Consider the following 14,748-nt stretch of genomic DNA (forward strand, 5'->3'; position numbering starts at 1 on the left):
AGAGATAGAGAGATATAGAGAGAGAGAGAGAGAGAGAGAGAGAGAGAGAGAGAGAGAGAGAGAGAGATAGCTCATGCAAACACCCAGAGAGAGGAGAGACACACCACCTGAGAAAGAACGGGAGGGAGGGAAAAAAATAAAGAGATTTTACTGTAATAGTAGTGGCTCAGCTTACTGTAACTATGGTGTAGTTTTGTTGACTGAAAGTGTGGTTTAATGTCGGGAGGTTCATCATCACATTGTGTTTCACCTTCATCAGGTGTGCCAGTACTCAGTCAGTCATCAACACATCAGTCATCAACACACGTAAATCTAAAAATGTGTTTGCGGAAAACAGCAGCGGGGTACTTGATCAACATTCCAAACTATGTTCTGCTCTGATGTAATTATAGAAATCCTATTGAATTAAAATATGATTACAAATTGTATGTGAAAAGGTGATAACAATAGCTTGTCAGATTTTCAAACGAGCTGAATATCCAAAAAGGTGACATCTTCTCAGAAGACATAATCCACATTCAATGTTGCAATCGTTATTAGTCCATTAGTTTCGTCTGATGTTAAGTGATGCTGATTCTAGTTAACGTCAGTGCATACTCTCAGTTCCTCTATTGTCGAAGAAAGTGAACTCAAAGAAGAGTATTGAGTAAGCGGTTGTGTGGGACTTTCTAGAGTTGGGTTATGAGTAAGAGAGGGTGAGAGTATGTGGGGGATTTGTGAGGGGGTGTCTGTGTGTGCGTTCATGTAAGCGTGGAGATACAATTATGGAATTTATGAAGAGAGAAAAGAGAATTCAAAACACATCCAATTTTGAGAAACAATATGTTTAATGTGTTACATTTACTATAAAAGTATCATCAAAATACTGTACAAAAACGACAAATATCTATTTATATAAAAAAAAATTGATTCACGACTCACTCAGAGTAGTAACAATGTTAGAACTGTTCCACCATTTTTGTTTTAGGTAACAGAAACCTTGGTGCACATGGATCTAGTTCCGAGCTTTTTCCAGTGCTAGTGGTACTTCTGTCGATAGTTTTGGTAAAATAACAAGAGACTAGAGCCATTTACCTGAGCATATATACAGTAATACTAGGAGCAGACTGAGTAAAGGGGTATGTGCAATACAGACTACAGTACATTTGGTTCTGGCTCACATCTACCACCAGTATGGAGGACGAATGAAATAAAGCTTTATCGACAGTCGGTAGATAACAACTGAATCAAAGAGAAAGAGCTAGAAACACAATGCTATATACGTATATATTCAGGAACACAATGGAAAAAAACATAACAGAACTGTTAAAAATGTCTTACAAATACAAATGCACTGTCTTAACATGTTTTAACATACAAAAATACAAAGAAACAAATGGATAAAACAAAAGTTTTTTCTTTTTTTTGCAAGTTTCTGTGCAGAAGTATGCACCTCCAATACATCGCTAAATGACTCACAGGAAGTCCTGAGAAGCTATTTGCATCGAACCGAAACATTATAACATTCTGACTACTTTAAGTTTGCTTTTTTTCCATTTTGCTACATTACATTAGAATACACTATTTAAGTAAAAAACATTGTTATGCTACATAAGTTAGACCTGTTTATCCTCATATTTTCTTTGATTCTTGTTGTTTTTTGGCAAATACATTCACATAGTTTTAAGATCCCTGGTCCGCCCTTTGAGCAAAAATAAATAAATACACACAAAGACTTGTCCACTAATAAAACAATAGTTCCTGGCAATAGTACAGTGGTTTTCCAAGGAATACGCCTCCTTGGAAGTATGAAGACATGTAACATTACGCAAACAATTAAAATAATCACTCAACTGAACACATATAGCTGACTAGCACTTGTAAAAAAAGGAGGGTACAGCAAACTCTTTCACCCATCGCATGTAAATTACACCTGTAAACCTGAGTGAAAACAGTTAGCGAGCACTTCACTGCTAATAAGAAAACACCATGTCTTTGGAATGGTCTTTGTTTTGGTGCTGCTCTCTCATTGGCTTTTAATAGTCTCTCTTCCCCTTGGGGAAATACTTTTTTTTGGCGACAACTTTATCGATTGTTCTCTGGCTTTGCAACATTAAATGGCCTTCTTTCAGGAGGTAGACCCTAAAAATGTCTCTCTTATTCCCTCCCCCACAAGGGTCCCTCTACTTTGCCCTACTGCCCTTGCATCTTCACCATTGGCCGGTTGTAGAGGCGTACCACGCTAGCCCTCTCCTGATACGCTGAAGTAGGGCTTTGAGATGAGGTGGTGGGAGGAGCTGGGGTGTTAATGGCAGCTGTGAGGGCCTTGAGCAGCAGGGTGGCTTCACTCTGGTCTTCCTTGCCCTCTCGCCCTTCCAAGCTCCGAGCCACCCAGCGCTCCACTGCAGCTTCCACCTGGGCTGGCCCTGCCCCTTCAGGCAGTGTGTCCGCCTCGGGGCTGGTGTCAAAGCGCTCAACCAGATCGCAGATGTGGGCATGGGGGTTAGCGTGAGCCTGGGAAGCGGGACAGCAGCTGCGCTGGTGGATGCGCAGCGAGAAGCGGTGGAGGAAGGCGTGGGCGCAGAGCGGGCAGTGGTAAGGGCGGTCACGGGCGCTATGCAGGCGTCGGTGCAGCTTGAGGTGAATGTACTGGGTGAACTTGGTGCTACACAGCTTGCACTCGTAGGGCTTCTCACCTGAGTGGAGCCGCAGGTGGGTCTTGAGGTTGCTGGTGCTGCTGAAGCGCTTGTCACACACCTATATGAATAGGAACAGATAGATAGGAGAGTTCAGGATAGGATGATGCTGTGATAGTAATATCATTAGATCAACTGGGTGAGACCAGGCTCCTGGTTTCTATATTATCCGCCAGCCAGACAGGGCCTTCCCTGGTTGTGTGCCAGCAGGGTATGACCCTAGACTGGTTATTTTCAGTGAGAGAACCCTACCAGGAAAATAAAAATAGGACTGACGCCTTCATCACACCCACATCAACTCAGCAAAAAAAGAAACGTCCCTTTTCAGGACCCTGTCTTTCAAAGGTAATTAATAAAAATCCAAATAACTTCATAGATCTTCATTGTAAAGGGTTTAAGCACTGCTTCCCATGCTTGTTCAATGAACCATAAACAATTAATGAACATGCCTCTGTGGAACGGTCGTTAAGACACTAACAGCTTACAGACGGTAGTCAATTAAGGTCATAGTTATGAAAACTTAGGGCACTAAAGAGGCCTTTCTATTGACTCTGAAAAACACCAAAAGAAAGAATCCCAAGGTCCCTGCTCATCTGCGTGAACGTGCCTTAGGCATGCTGCAAGGAGGCATGAGGGCTGCAGATGTGGCCAGGGCAATAAATTGCAATGTCCATTCTGTGAGACGCCTAAGACAGAGCTACAGGGAGACAGGACGGACACCTGATTGTCCTCACAGTGGCAGACCACGTGTAACAACACCTGCACAGGATCGGTACATCCGAACATCACACCTGCGGGACTGGTACAGGATGGCAACAACAACTGCCCAAGTTACACCAGAAATGCACAATCCTTCCATCAGTGCTCAGACTGTCCGCAATAGGTTGAGAGAGGCTGGAGTGAGGGCTTGTAGGCCTGTTGTAAAGCAGGTCCTCACCAGACATCCCCGGCAACAACGTCGCCTATGGGCACAAACCCACCGTCGCTGGACCAGACAGGACTGGCAAAAAGTGCTCTTCACTGACGAGTCGCGGTTTTGTCTCACCAGGGGTGATGGTCGGATTCGCATTTATTGTCGAAGGAATGAGCGTTACACCGAGGCCTGTACTCTGCATTGATTTGAAGGTGGAGGGTCCGTCATGGTCTGGGGCGGTGTGTCACAGCGTCACTGGACTGAGCTTGTTGTCATTGCTGGCAATCTCAGTGCTGTGCGTTACAGGGAAGACATCCTCCTCCCTCATGTGGTACCCTTCCTGCAGGCTCATCCTGACATGACCCTCCAGCAAGACAATGCCACCAGCCATACTGCTCGTTCTGTGCGTGATTTCCTGCAAGACAGGAATGTCAGTGTTCTGCCATGGCCAGCGAAGAGCCCGGATCTCAATCCCATTGAGCACGTCATTGACCTGTTGGATCGGAGGGTGAGGGCTAAGGCCATTCCCCACAGAAATGTCCGGGAACTTGCAGGTGCCTTGGTGGAAGAGTGGGGTAACATCTCATAGCAAGAACTGACAAATCTGGTGCAGTCCATGAGGAGGAGATGCACTGCAGTATTTAATGCAGCTGGTGGCCACACCAGATACTGACTGTTACTTTTGATTTTGACGCCCCGTTTGTTCAGGGACACATTATTCCATATCTGTTAGTCTCATGTCTGTGGTACTTGTTCAGTTTATGTCTCAGTTGTTGAATCTTGTTATGTTCATACAAATATTTACACAAGTTAAGTTTGCTGACAATAAACGCAGTTGACAGTGAGAAGACGTTTCTTTTTTTGCTGAGTTTAGTTACAGTATAGTGTTCAACAAAAGCCAATGGATTCCTTGTATCACAGGGGCAGGGCAGGGGTTTGTGTGTGTGTGTGTGTGTGTTGTGTGTTGTGTGTTGTGTGTTGTGTGTGTGTGTGTGTGTGTGTGTGTGTGTGTGTGTGTGTGTGTGTGTGTGTGTGTGTGTGTGTGTGTGTGTGTGTGTGTGTGTGTGTGTGTGATTGTGTCTATTGTGTGTGATTGTGTCGTGTGTGTGTGTCTTGTGTGTGTCCTAGAGGTCAAGTAGACTGGAGAAAGCGGATCAAAACACAATCATACCGTGCACTCGTGTGGTTTCTCTCCTGTGTGGACCAAGTGGTGCTTCTGCAGGTGGGCTAGCTGGGTGAAGCTCTTCTGACAGAGGTGACACTGGAAGGGCCTCTCTCCACTGTGAACTCTCAGATGCACCTAAAAGAAAAATGCATAGATTAGATAGGAACCCACAATGACAGACAATAATAGATTTGGCCACCAAAGAAATCAAAAGGACCATCTGTGTCTTCTGAAATCCTCACCTTGAGGTTGGACAGCTGTCCGAAAGTCTTGAGGCAGACGTTGCACTCGTACTTGATCTTGCCGTTCTGTTTCTTTAGGGGGTAGGGTTGGGATTTGTACCGAGGGGCAGCGGGTGGCGAGGGGCTGCTCTTTGGCATGGCCAGGCTGAGGTTCATGGCCTCCTCACAGCCGGAGGGTGACTGCAGGGGCGTCTGGTGCTCTTGCTTGGGCAAAGGGGAGAGCTCTGGGGTGGCTGGGGCTCCATGAGGAGGTGACATATTTGGGGTCCTCTCCTTCAGCCCTCCCTGAGTAGCTCCGGGGTAGGGCAGAGGCACTGGGAGCAGACCAGGCTGGTAGGTCATGGAGGGGTATGGAAGTCCATCGCTACCCAGGTAGCTACTGTGCTGCAGGGGGCCTCTGGAGGGGAGCATCCCAGGGAAGGGTGGGGAGTACTGGGGAAGGAGGTGGGGGTAGTGGGGCCTGCTGTATGTGGGGAGAAGCTGATGGGTGGAGTGAAGGGGTCTGGAGGGGTAGTAGAGGGGATAGGAGGACACTAGGCCCTCTCTATGGCTGTAGAGCCCGTGGAGGTGGAGGGGAAGGTCACGGTGCGGGGAGGGGGCAGTAGGGTGGTGCTCAGGGAAATTGTAGACCTGAGATGCCAGGTTGGGTTCTCTCTGGTCGGGTTGAGGAGAGGGTATGGCTCCCTGGTGGTCCTGGGTTACCTCCTCCTTCTCCATCTTCTGGCTGAAGTCCATGATTTGGTCGTCTGGCGTGTCGGGTGGAGTGTCTCTCTCCAGCACCTCTACGTCGATTCTCTCCTCTCCTTCATCTTCTATCTCGTCCTTCATATCGTCCTTCTTTTCCAGGAGCCAGGTCGGCCGAGGTAGGAGTTGTTTGGTGAACTCAGATTCTCTGACATCTCCGCATATGGGTTCTATGGATGAAGAAAAGACACAAGGTCAGACGTAGTGTCAATCTATCCAATTCACACAATAATACAACTTCAAACCTTCCTTCAATAGGAGAGTACTGATTGACAAATGCAAAAGTTCACAGTCTTAATGAGGTGAGAAGTGACTAATGACACACCACACTCGCACTCACATCCTCCCTGGCACTCCCTCTTATGGTAAATGAAGATGATGTTTTCAGTTTTTAGATGACACTTCAAAGGGGTAGTGGGGGTAATGTTTTCATTTTGAGAAACGTGTGTGTGTTTAATGTGTGGGTGTATGTGGGTATGTGTCATGTAGGCTTGATAGTAAAACCAAAGAGCTTTCATTTTTGGGACGTTTCTGTCGCAAGGTGTGAATTACCCTACAAGCGTATTTTTCTCCGAACCGCAGGAAGAAAGACATTTGGAAATGCGGCTTCAGACTACTGACATTTAATTGGAAACCTTGTGGTAAAAAACAGGAATTGCCTGTGCACATGGAACGCGAGGTACACACCATAGGCACAGGGCAAAGAATAAATGTTGTTTACTGCCTTGTGGTCATAGAAAAACGGTTGTTGATTTATGTGACGCATGACTTATTGTTTAACAGGAATTGCCTTACAACCAGGATTAAAGGCAAAGTCAAATCACTGTAGGCTACAATAGTGAATTAAACCATGCATTCGAGTGACAATACAAAGCTTAGGCATGAAGTTTCCATTTTCACCTGTTCAAAGCCAACCTGTTCAGTGCCAACCTGTTCAGTACCAACCTATTCAGTGAAAAAATTGTAAGCCATTTATTAGGCCTAGAAATTGGTCATTGGATTGACTAATTCAATTGAGGCTACATTTATCCTATATTTTTATGTTTAATCTTAGAGGCCTAGCCTATTTGCTATAGTCTTTATCAGGGGTTGCCAAGTGTCTGGAGTACATAATAAAAAGGACTGTGTAAACGCGGTTGTCATTGTAGCCTAGTCATCATTAGTCAACAGGTTGAATGACTGTGCAATGTAATTATAGTGTAATAGGGTATGTCTTCTTACAGGGTTTCTGACAACAAAACTATTCGTCATGTAATGCATGGACACCTTGCCATACCTGAAAATACAGCTGACTATGACTCATGGACTTTACCAGGCATTGTTGAGAAGACTTTCCTACTTCCTTTGAGATTTCCCCTGTGTTGTGTCAAAAAGAGTGAGTGTGTGTGGGTGAGGTGTCTTCTACATTAAGGCAGGTGCAGCCGTCTATTGTGTTTTGACAGTAAATGACCCAACCACGACAATAACAATGGCACCCGCTCCAGAAAGAATAAGACAGGAAACAGTTTCTGTCACACTCTGTCCCATTGTCTACCATCTGATAAACTCTTGAGATCTTTTCAATATGAGAAAGATACTTCTTGTTTGCTTTGAAGACAACAATCATGAAAGTCGGATCAGACCAAAAAAAAGGGCTCACTTTTGAGTCATTTTATCGAGCAGACAGATTTAAATCCCATTTGTATCTGCTCTAGGTATGAAAAGAAAACTGTCTCAGTGTTCGTCCCACCTGACTGTCTTTTACTACATTGTCCTCTCACCCACTGACAGATTGTCATTGAGTTCAAGTGTCACAACAAAGAAGAGCGCTGCATTGTAGTCACAGAAAAAAAAGAGAGAATTAGAGAGTAGATGGAAGGAGCAATTAAATGAGAGCATAGAGAGAAAGATGAGTGGAGAGAAGAGTAGAGGGTGGGGAATTAAGAAAGGGAGGACTCGAGGAGAGTGACCAGGTGAGAGGAGGGAAAAATAATCAAAGATGGTACTCACTTTGTTTGAGCTCGTCTCCCGGTTGGCTGCACAGTCTCTGGGCGAACTCTTGGCTGTACCACACCAGCAGCTCCTGATTGGCCTCCACAGGCCGGATGGTGTAGAAGTAGACGTCGTGTCCATTCTGACACGCCACCAGGTTCTGTTCGGACAGCGCGCGCGCCGGGTTGACGTAGCGCATCCAGTTGCTGCTCCGAATGTCATAGCCGTCGATGAAGTGGTATAGCCGCCCCCTGTTATAGATCTGAGAGGGAAAAGAGAGGAGAGGGATTAGAATACAATATAATAATAATACAATCAAGTAATAGAATAGAACACACACACACAAACACATTTGTATTTAAACGCAGCGTAACATCAGACATACCACGTTAGTAGATGAGTTAGTACACAACTTTGTAATCTGACTGATTTCTACTTTGTTGCATTCACTGATGACTGAAATATTCATTGTAGTTGCGGAGTTGCTAAGCTGACAGCCATTGACACCAGTTATCAAAGTATATATATATATATATATATATATATATATATATATATATATATATATATAGAGAGAGAGAGAGAGAGAGAGAGAGAGAGAGAGAGAGAGAGAGAGAGAGAGAGAGAGAAAGAATAGTTCACCTCTGCCATGGGCAGAATAGTCTCCTATGTCCTCTTCCAATGAGCTGGTTATTGTTCCACTTGTGTTGTGTCCTGAGTGTGTGTTCCTGAGCTACTGTCACTGTCTGGTGTGAAATCAGCGCTGTCACTGCTTTTATCAGCTGCTACATTATACTGACAGAGAGGGGGCGGGGCAAAGAGCTTTTTTCAATTTTTTTCTCTCTCACTCTGGTTGGGGGTTTCTCTCAATATGCAGTAATATACAGTACATCACAATACTGTCAACCCTCCACATTTCCATTACATTTCCTCACTTTTCAACTTCTCAATAATGTATTAAATATTGGGAGCACTGTAATTGTTTTTAATGGTACCTCCTGAGGAAATGTACAGTGGCTGTGTTGGCAGACACACAAACACACACATACTGTACTGTAGATATTGGCATGTGCTCACAGGCACACAGACACACGTTACGCATGTCTACATCTGCCCGGCGAGAGAGGGTTGACATACTCTCAAGGCAAGTCCGACTTTCATTATTGCAGTAGTAGGTCGGGACGAGTCTGGCTTACAGGAGGAAATGCCAGAAGAAAGGTGAAAACGTAGGACAGAAAGCCCTAATGGGGAAACGACTCAGAGAAAACTCCTAAATGACATAAGTCACTGCCGGGAGACAGAGGGGACGAGGGTGTGTGGGAATGAGAAGAAAGTGTGTATGAGAGCGAGAGAACGGGTCACTAACAATCACTTCCTGTATGTCAAACTTGTTGAAAGGTACTTGAGCTCTGGGAAAGCAGTTAGTGTTACTGTGAAGGACGCTAGAGTTGCGTATGTGTAAAGATCCACAACTTCCTCAAAAATCTGTTCAAAAGCCCTGAATACCTCTGGGCTTCTGTGCAATGCATTTTGGTTTCCTTTTAGATGGGAACTGACTGACTTGGTGTGAAACTGTTTAACCACTTTTGCTTCTTCTTCTAAGAATAATTGGAGAAGAAAACTAGGACCAATTTGTAGTCAAATCTCTTTACCCGTCTCTTTCGAGAAACAGTTCCCATAGACTGTTGTTCGATAAGGCATTGAGATTTCCCCCCTAGAACCCACAGTATCATTTTGTTCACGTGGTTTCATGGCTGTATTTACAGTATGTCTGTAAATACAACTCCAACTGACTGAGAGCAAGTTATAATTACTTTTGTTAATCCTGTTTCCTTTGAGTATGCCAACTCTCATATGTTGCTGCCAGAATCCTGTTAGGTAAGATAGGAAGAACTATGAACTTTAATGAGGAGGACAATTGGACTACGATTAAACAAACCGTGTGTGTGAACTTGAACGTGTAACGGCTGTCGTTATGTAGAGAGGACCAAGGCGCAGCGGGTTGCATGTTCAACATATATATTTATTAAATAAATGTTAACACGAGAAAAACAAGAAAAACAAAGAACGACAGACCGACAGTTTCACAGGCTATACTTACAACAGCAGTGCGAAATGCAACTACCCACAAATGACAAACCAAACACACACCTACTTATAGGACTCCCAATCAGAGGCAACTAAAAACACCTGCCTCCAATTGAGAGTCCAGCACCCAAACCTACACAGAAAAACTAACCTAGAACATACTAATTCAGAAACATACACCCAAAACCCAGGAACACAAAAATAACACAACCCCATACAAAACAAACATAACTCTGCCACGTCCTGACCAAATATAATACAAATAATACCTAAATACTGGTCAGGACGTGACAGAACGGTTATTCTGCCTGCTCACCCTCCAGAAGTATTTCCTGTTGGCCTGTTTGGGGACGTTGTCTTTGTTGTAAATGTCACCCTGCAGGGGCCCGAAGCGAGTTCCTTGGGGAATGTACTCTTTGCTGAAAACGCCTGTCACCTAGGAGACAAGACAATACATCATCAGTCACTAATCCATGCTACTAATCATGCTGGCGAGTACAACTGTGAGAATGACTTTCACCAGTCTCTCTGTAGTGCCTGGACTTTTTCGGTACGTGTTCAATATCTACACTCTGAGTCAGAGTTTACCAGACGAAAGTTACACCCATGAAGTAAAGAAGAAAAATATGCATCCACAGTTAACATGAGAGCTGGGACAAGGAAACAGGGAAATAGCTATCGTAGAACTCTCTGCCTTGAGCCCTGACGGCCAGGAATAGCAACCTGACTCACACTTCAATAGGAATTCTTTAGGATGTACTGGAAGTTTGAATAAGGCACAAGTCGTCTCCAAATCAAGTTTGTGGACACCCAAGCTTGGCAGGGAGCATCTGTGGGACGCACACATAGCGTGGGGGTCTTAGTCTACCTACTTGGCCCTTACATGTAAACACAATGAGAGAACCAATAATACTTCTCAGATCATCTTTCAGTTACAAAACTTCCAGTTACAATTAATGAAACATGTTCTGCGATAAATGGGTACAAGAGGGGCAGACAAGGAGAAGAGAGTGAAGGAAGGAAGGGGGGATGAAGGGAGAGAGGGAGGGAGGGGAAGGAGAAGATCTGTTGCGTCCTGGCCAGGGGGTGACGGAGGGTGAGACGAGAGCGGGTGTGACAGGGATGTTGTGCGTTCCCGGTGTAGCGTGACTAATGAATGAGTTGCAACAGGGCTGCTGCTTAACGACCGCTCAGCCAGGTTAATAAGAAGATGAGGAAGGAGGGAGGGGGGAAGGAGGAGAGGAGTGTCGCTCGCTTCTTGACTGGACCACGCCACCACTCTCCCTCCCACCTTCCCCTTAGCTGTCCCTGCTCAGAATAGGTCCTCTCACAGCCAGGAAATGCGGCTCGTGACGATGCCTGCCCAGCACCCCAAACGAAAGTTAATCGTTGGAGCTTAACCTACCCACCCCCCTCCCTCACTGCTCAGCCCTTCTCTCTTGGCGCACCCCACGCCCCATCTGCCACGTGTGCCGTCGCACCCCCGGCACGCTTCAGGGTTACGAAGGTATGGTACAACCAATTCAAATCAGCTTACTTTATATTCTCCTAAAATAGGTACATCATAACTAAAAAAGGAACCCCCCCAAAAAAACAGTAACATGAAAATGAACTTGAATTTCTCTTTCTGTTGCTCAATAACAACGTAGTGAACAACTGAGAGTGTCCCAGTTAATCGCCATGACTTAACAATGACTGGTAACAAACAATGTCTGGCAAGGACTATTAAGTACATGTCCCTATAGGTAGTGCATAGGTTTTATTTTTATTTCAATTGTTACGTGTCCGTTTCCTGCTGACTCACACAACCTCTGGCATTGTGACATTTGCTGGGAAACACACACACACACACACACACACGCGCACAAGACATAAAAACGCCACAGGTCATATGGATTGCCAAAGCAATTTCAAACTAATCAGGGAAGAAATTGCCATTGTGCAGTTATAGAAAGGGATGCTACGAAGGACGAAAGAGAACCTTACCAAAAGACAAGCTGGAACATTGAAATGTTGTAGTTAACATGTGTGTGTTTCAGTGAGACACATATAAAAAAGATGTGCTTTGAAAAGTGCAAGTACTGTATCTGTCTTTCTTGCAAGGACGCAGTAGAGTTGAGGGTCACTTTGCCTCCTGGTGAAACAGGAACAGACTTCTCACCACCCCTTGGTGTGAAAGGGAAGTCTTGCACTGTGCAAAACGCTGCATCTGGTTTGGCTGATGTCTGTGTTTGTGAGGGTGGATAGGCGACTAACAAAGTCGTATAAAGCCTCAACATGAGTTCATAACCACAGTTTTCACACCTCGCAGGCCTAGGCAGAAAAAGCAGCAGAGAGAATGAAAAGACTGAGACAAAGAGGAACGAAGAGTATGCTCACTCAACCACAGGAAAAGTGAAGAATGACCAAGTGAGAAGTGTGCTAGAGAGAACGGTGGCCTTTGTTTTTCAAGAAGAAAGAGGTGGCTTTTCTACCACAATTTCAAGGTCACTTTTCATTACAGCAAATATTGCAGAAAACTTCTAGTATGGTGTCCACTTTAGGATACCCTCAGTCTCAAACTTCATGCTCTGGCAGATACCTTCTCAGGTGAGTCATAGGGTTATAAAGCAAGCCAGTAAGTGGATTTCCTGACACACACAGCCTTAGGATTTTGTGTATGTGTGTGTGTGTGTGTGTGTGTGTGTGTGTGTGTGTGTGTGTGTGTGTGTGTGTGTGTGTGTGTGTGTGTGTGTGTGTGTGTGTGTGTGTGTGTGTGTGGACCCAGAGACATTACTGTCACACTGACCTAGAGACATGGTAACAGTAAAGCGGTTTAGGCCTTTTACCCGAGCTCCCACGAGTTGGCCATTGTGACACACTAAACAGACCAGACATAGGAATGGAATGGAGCAACTTTTTCTTGCACCTAACACAATCCTTGACTTCTGGCTGTCCCAGATGAATTTATATTTCATTCATTAATTCAGACTGATAGAGTATGCAAGACATTCATTATTCTCTACAAACTACATGAGCATATAGACAGACCAACCAAAAATGATTGTGTATCACAGAATATGTCAATGCACAGACATGTCACTTGTACTCTATTCCCATCAGGCTTTCTAAATCTGGCACATAGAAATGCTACTTAATGTGATTTGTATTATGTCAAGTTCCTACCTCATTCTCTGTGTTGTACACAAAGGTGAGGTTGCGGGGTATGGACATCATGGCTTTAGGCACGCCAATGCTGGGGTCTGACATCTGGTCAGGGACGATGTAGGTGCAGTTGAGGGCAAAGTCGTCCTCTTGCCACTCACTCATATCTGGGGCTTTCTCCAGCTTCATCTTGATACTCTTTGTGTTGATTTTCTCTCCCTCACTGGACTTGGTTTGGTTGGGGTGCCTTGGTATGGCGTTACTTTGGTGATAATTTGGTTCACTTTAAGGGCTGGACCCTCGTCTTTAGGTATGTTGGTTAAAGCTAGAGTTCTGGAAGAGAAAAGGGAGAGAAGGGGTGTTATGCTGCTTTATCCTTGCATGAATTCACTAGTGGCATCCATTTGCCTTGCTTGTTGTTGTCACTAGTGGTTGTCTCTTGATAAGCGCTGTGTTTTGAATTGACTGAAACTGTCTTAATCCCACTGCATGATGAGGTGTGGACAATGTTTGCAGTTGTCAATATAATCCATGGAGCAGAAATGGATGACAAAATTATAATCAATATAATTCATCCAAAACATCCTCAAGTTCTTGTTCAATACCGAAACTGTGAATCAAGTCAATGTGTCATTTCACCAAAAAATCTATCCAGATTTTCCATTCAACCCAGCAAAAATATTGAACATGTTCCAAGCCCAAATATTATTCTGAATGTCGCCACGGATCATCAAATCCAAATCCCAGTCCATCAAGTAAGTGTGAATGAGTCATCTCCATTTCGCAACCACTGTTGTTGACCATGAGCTATTGTCCCAATCCAAACTCAATTAGACCCAAGGGGTCAAGTCTATTCGGTGCTGTTCGTTCACTGTCCATTCACTCAACATTGATTCAAACAGAACATTTCACAATTACTTTACTTGATATACTGCATCAACAACTTCCTTCTTAAACAGTGGATGTCATACGTGTTCAAAATAGGAAGCAGTTGACTTACTGTTAGACATTTAGTTGTGGGATCATCATCTCTTTGCTTAGGTCATCACTTCCTCTCTTTTACTTCTCTTCCACTATTCCCCGTGTCACTCTCTCATTGTTTTCCCAGGAATTCCTCCCTGTAACATCCTTTGGGTATCCGTGCCGTGCCCACTTTGCCTCTGACACCAAAACTCCTGAGACACCGTTGGGCCAGGCTTTTTACCCCGTCCTCTCATCCAATGAGAAGCTGCCGTTGGCCATGCGACTGAGGAGATTAGTTTGGACGTGCACCAACTGACACACAACTGGTGGCTTTGGACAATGGCATGAATGTACACTTTTGACCGCAAGCGAACATGCACACACGCGTACACATGCGCACACCCAAATGAACACCCCACAGCCCATGGAAGACATCTGAATGAATGAATAAAGGAATAGCAGGTGGCTGGCTTGTGGCCACTGAAAAACACACGGATAGACTTTTGCTTGGTTTGGCCCTTAACGAGCAATCTGGTCTGGTGGTACAACCTCCTCAGCCCCTCTCCTTGACCTACATCTTGGCCTGCAACATCTTGCTCTCCTTAATCCCCCACATCAGACACACATACCATTTTTGTTGTATTCATAATTAAACATTTAGGTGCAAAGGTCCCTAAACAGTCGTGCAAACACACATGTACACACAGACACAGATACACACACACTTGAGATCTTTTATTTGGATTCACAATAAAACACAGAGGTGGGAAGCATCCTCAATAGTCTTATATACGCTCAGAGGGTGAGTGTCAGAAGAACCATCCAAGTTCAGCCATGCGTGCA

The 14,748-nt window shown here is 44.7% G+C and overlaps 1 protein-coding gene across 2 annotated transcripts; it reads right to left on the bottom strand.

The window, feature by feature from the left end:
• Window positions 1-808: 808 nt before the first annotated feature.
• On the bottom strand, window positions 809-14,122 carry LOC115173435 (PR domain zinc finger protein 1). 2 transcript variants are annotated; one of them, XM_029731492.1, is made up of 7 exons: window positions 13,943-14,122; window positions 12,964-13,275; window positions 10,115-10,234; window positions 7,729-7,972; window positions 4,996-5,909; window positions 4,760-4,888; window positions 809-2,736 (listed from the first exon to the last, which is right to left on the bottom strand). In XM_029731492.1, exons 2-7 carry the CDS (start codon window positions 13,129-13,131, stop codon window positions 2,173-2,175), a joined length of 2,139 nt encoding a protein of 712 aa, XP_029587352.1. In that variant the 5' UTR covers window positions 13,132-13,275; window positions 13,943-14,122; the 3' UTR covers window positions 809-2,172. The 2 variants fall into 2 exon arrangements, with proteins under 2 accessions (XP_029587352.1, XP_029587353.1); XM_029731493.1 differs by lacking the exons at window positions 10,115-10,234; window positions 12,964-13,275; window positions 13,943-14,122 and adding an exon at window positions 8,353-8,466.
• Between the last annotated feature and the right edge of the window lie 626 nt (window positions 14,123-14,748).

The sequence above is a fragment of the Salmo trutta genome, chromosome 34, assembly GCF_901001165.1.
Source record: "Salmo trutta chromosome 34, fSalTru1.1, whole genome shotgun sequence".
Classification (NCBI taxonomy): domain Eukaryota; kingdom Metazoa; phylum Chordata; class Actinopteri; order Salmoniformes; family Salmonidae; genus Salmo; species Salmo trutta.

Bases quoted from the DNA above. Each gene is read 5' to 3' on its own strand.
- LOC115173435 (XM_029731492.1), bottom strand. From the start codon at position 13,131: ATGAAGCTGGAGAAAGCCCCAGATATGAGTGAGTGGCAAGAGGACGAC. The intron at 10,235-12,963 runs GTAGGAACTTGA...CTTGTCTCCTAG, and splicing joins TGTACAACACAGAGAATGAG to GTGACAGGCGTTTTCAGCAA. The intron at 4,889-4,995 runs GTGAGGATTTCA...TTTTTCTTTTAG, and splicing joins GACAGCTGTCCAACCTCAAG to GTGCATCTGAGAGTTCACAG.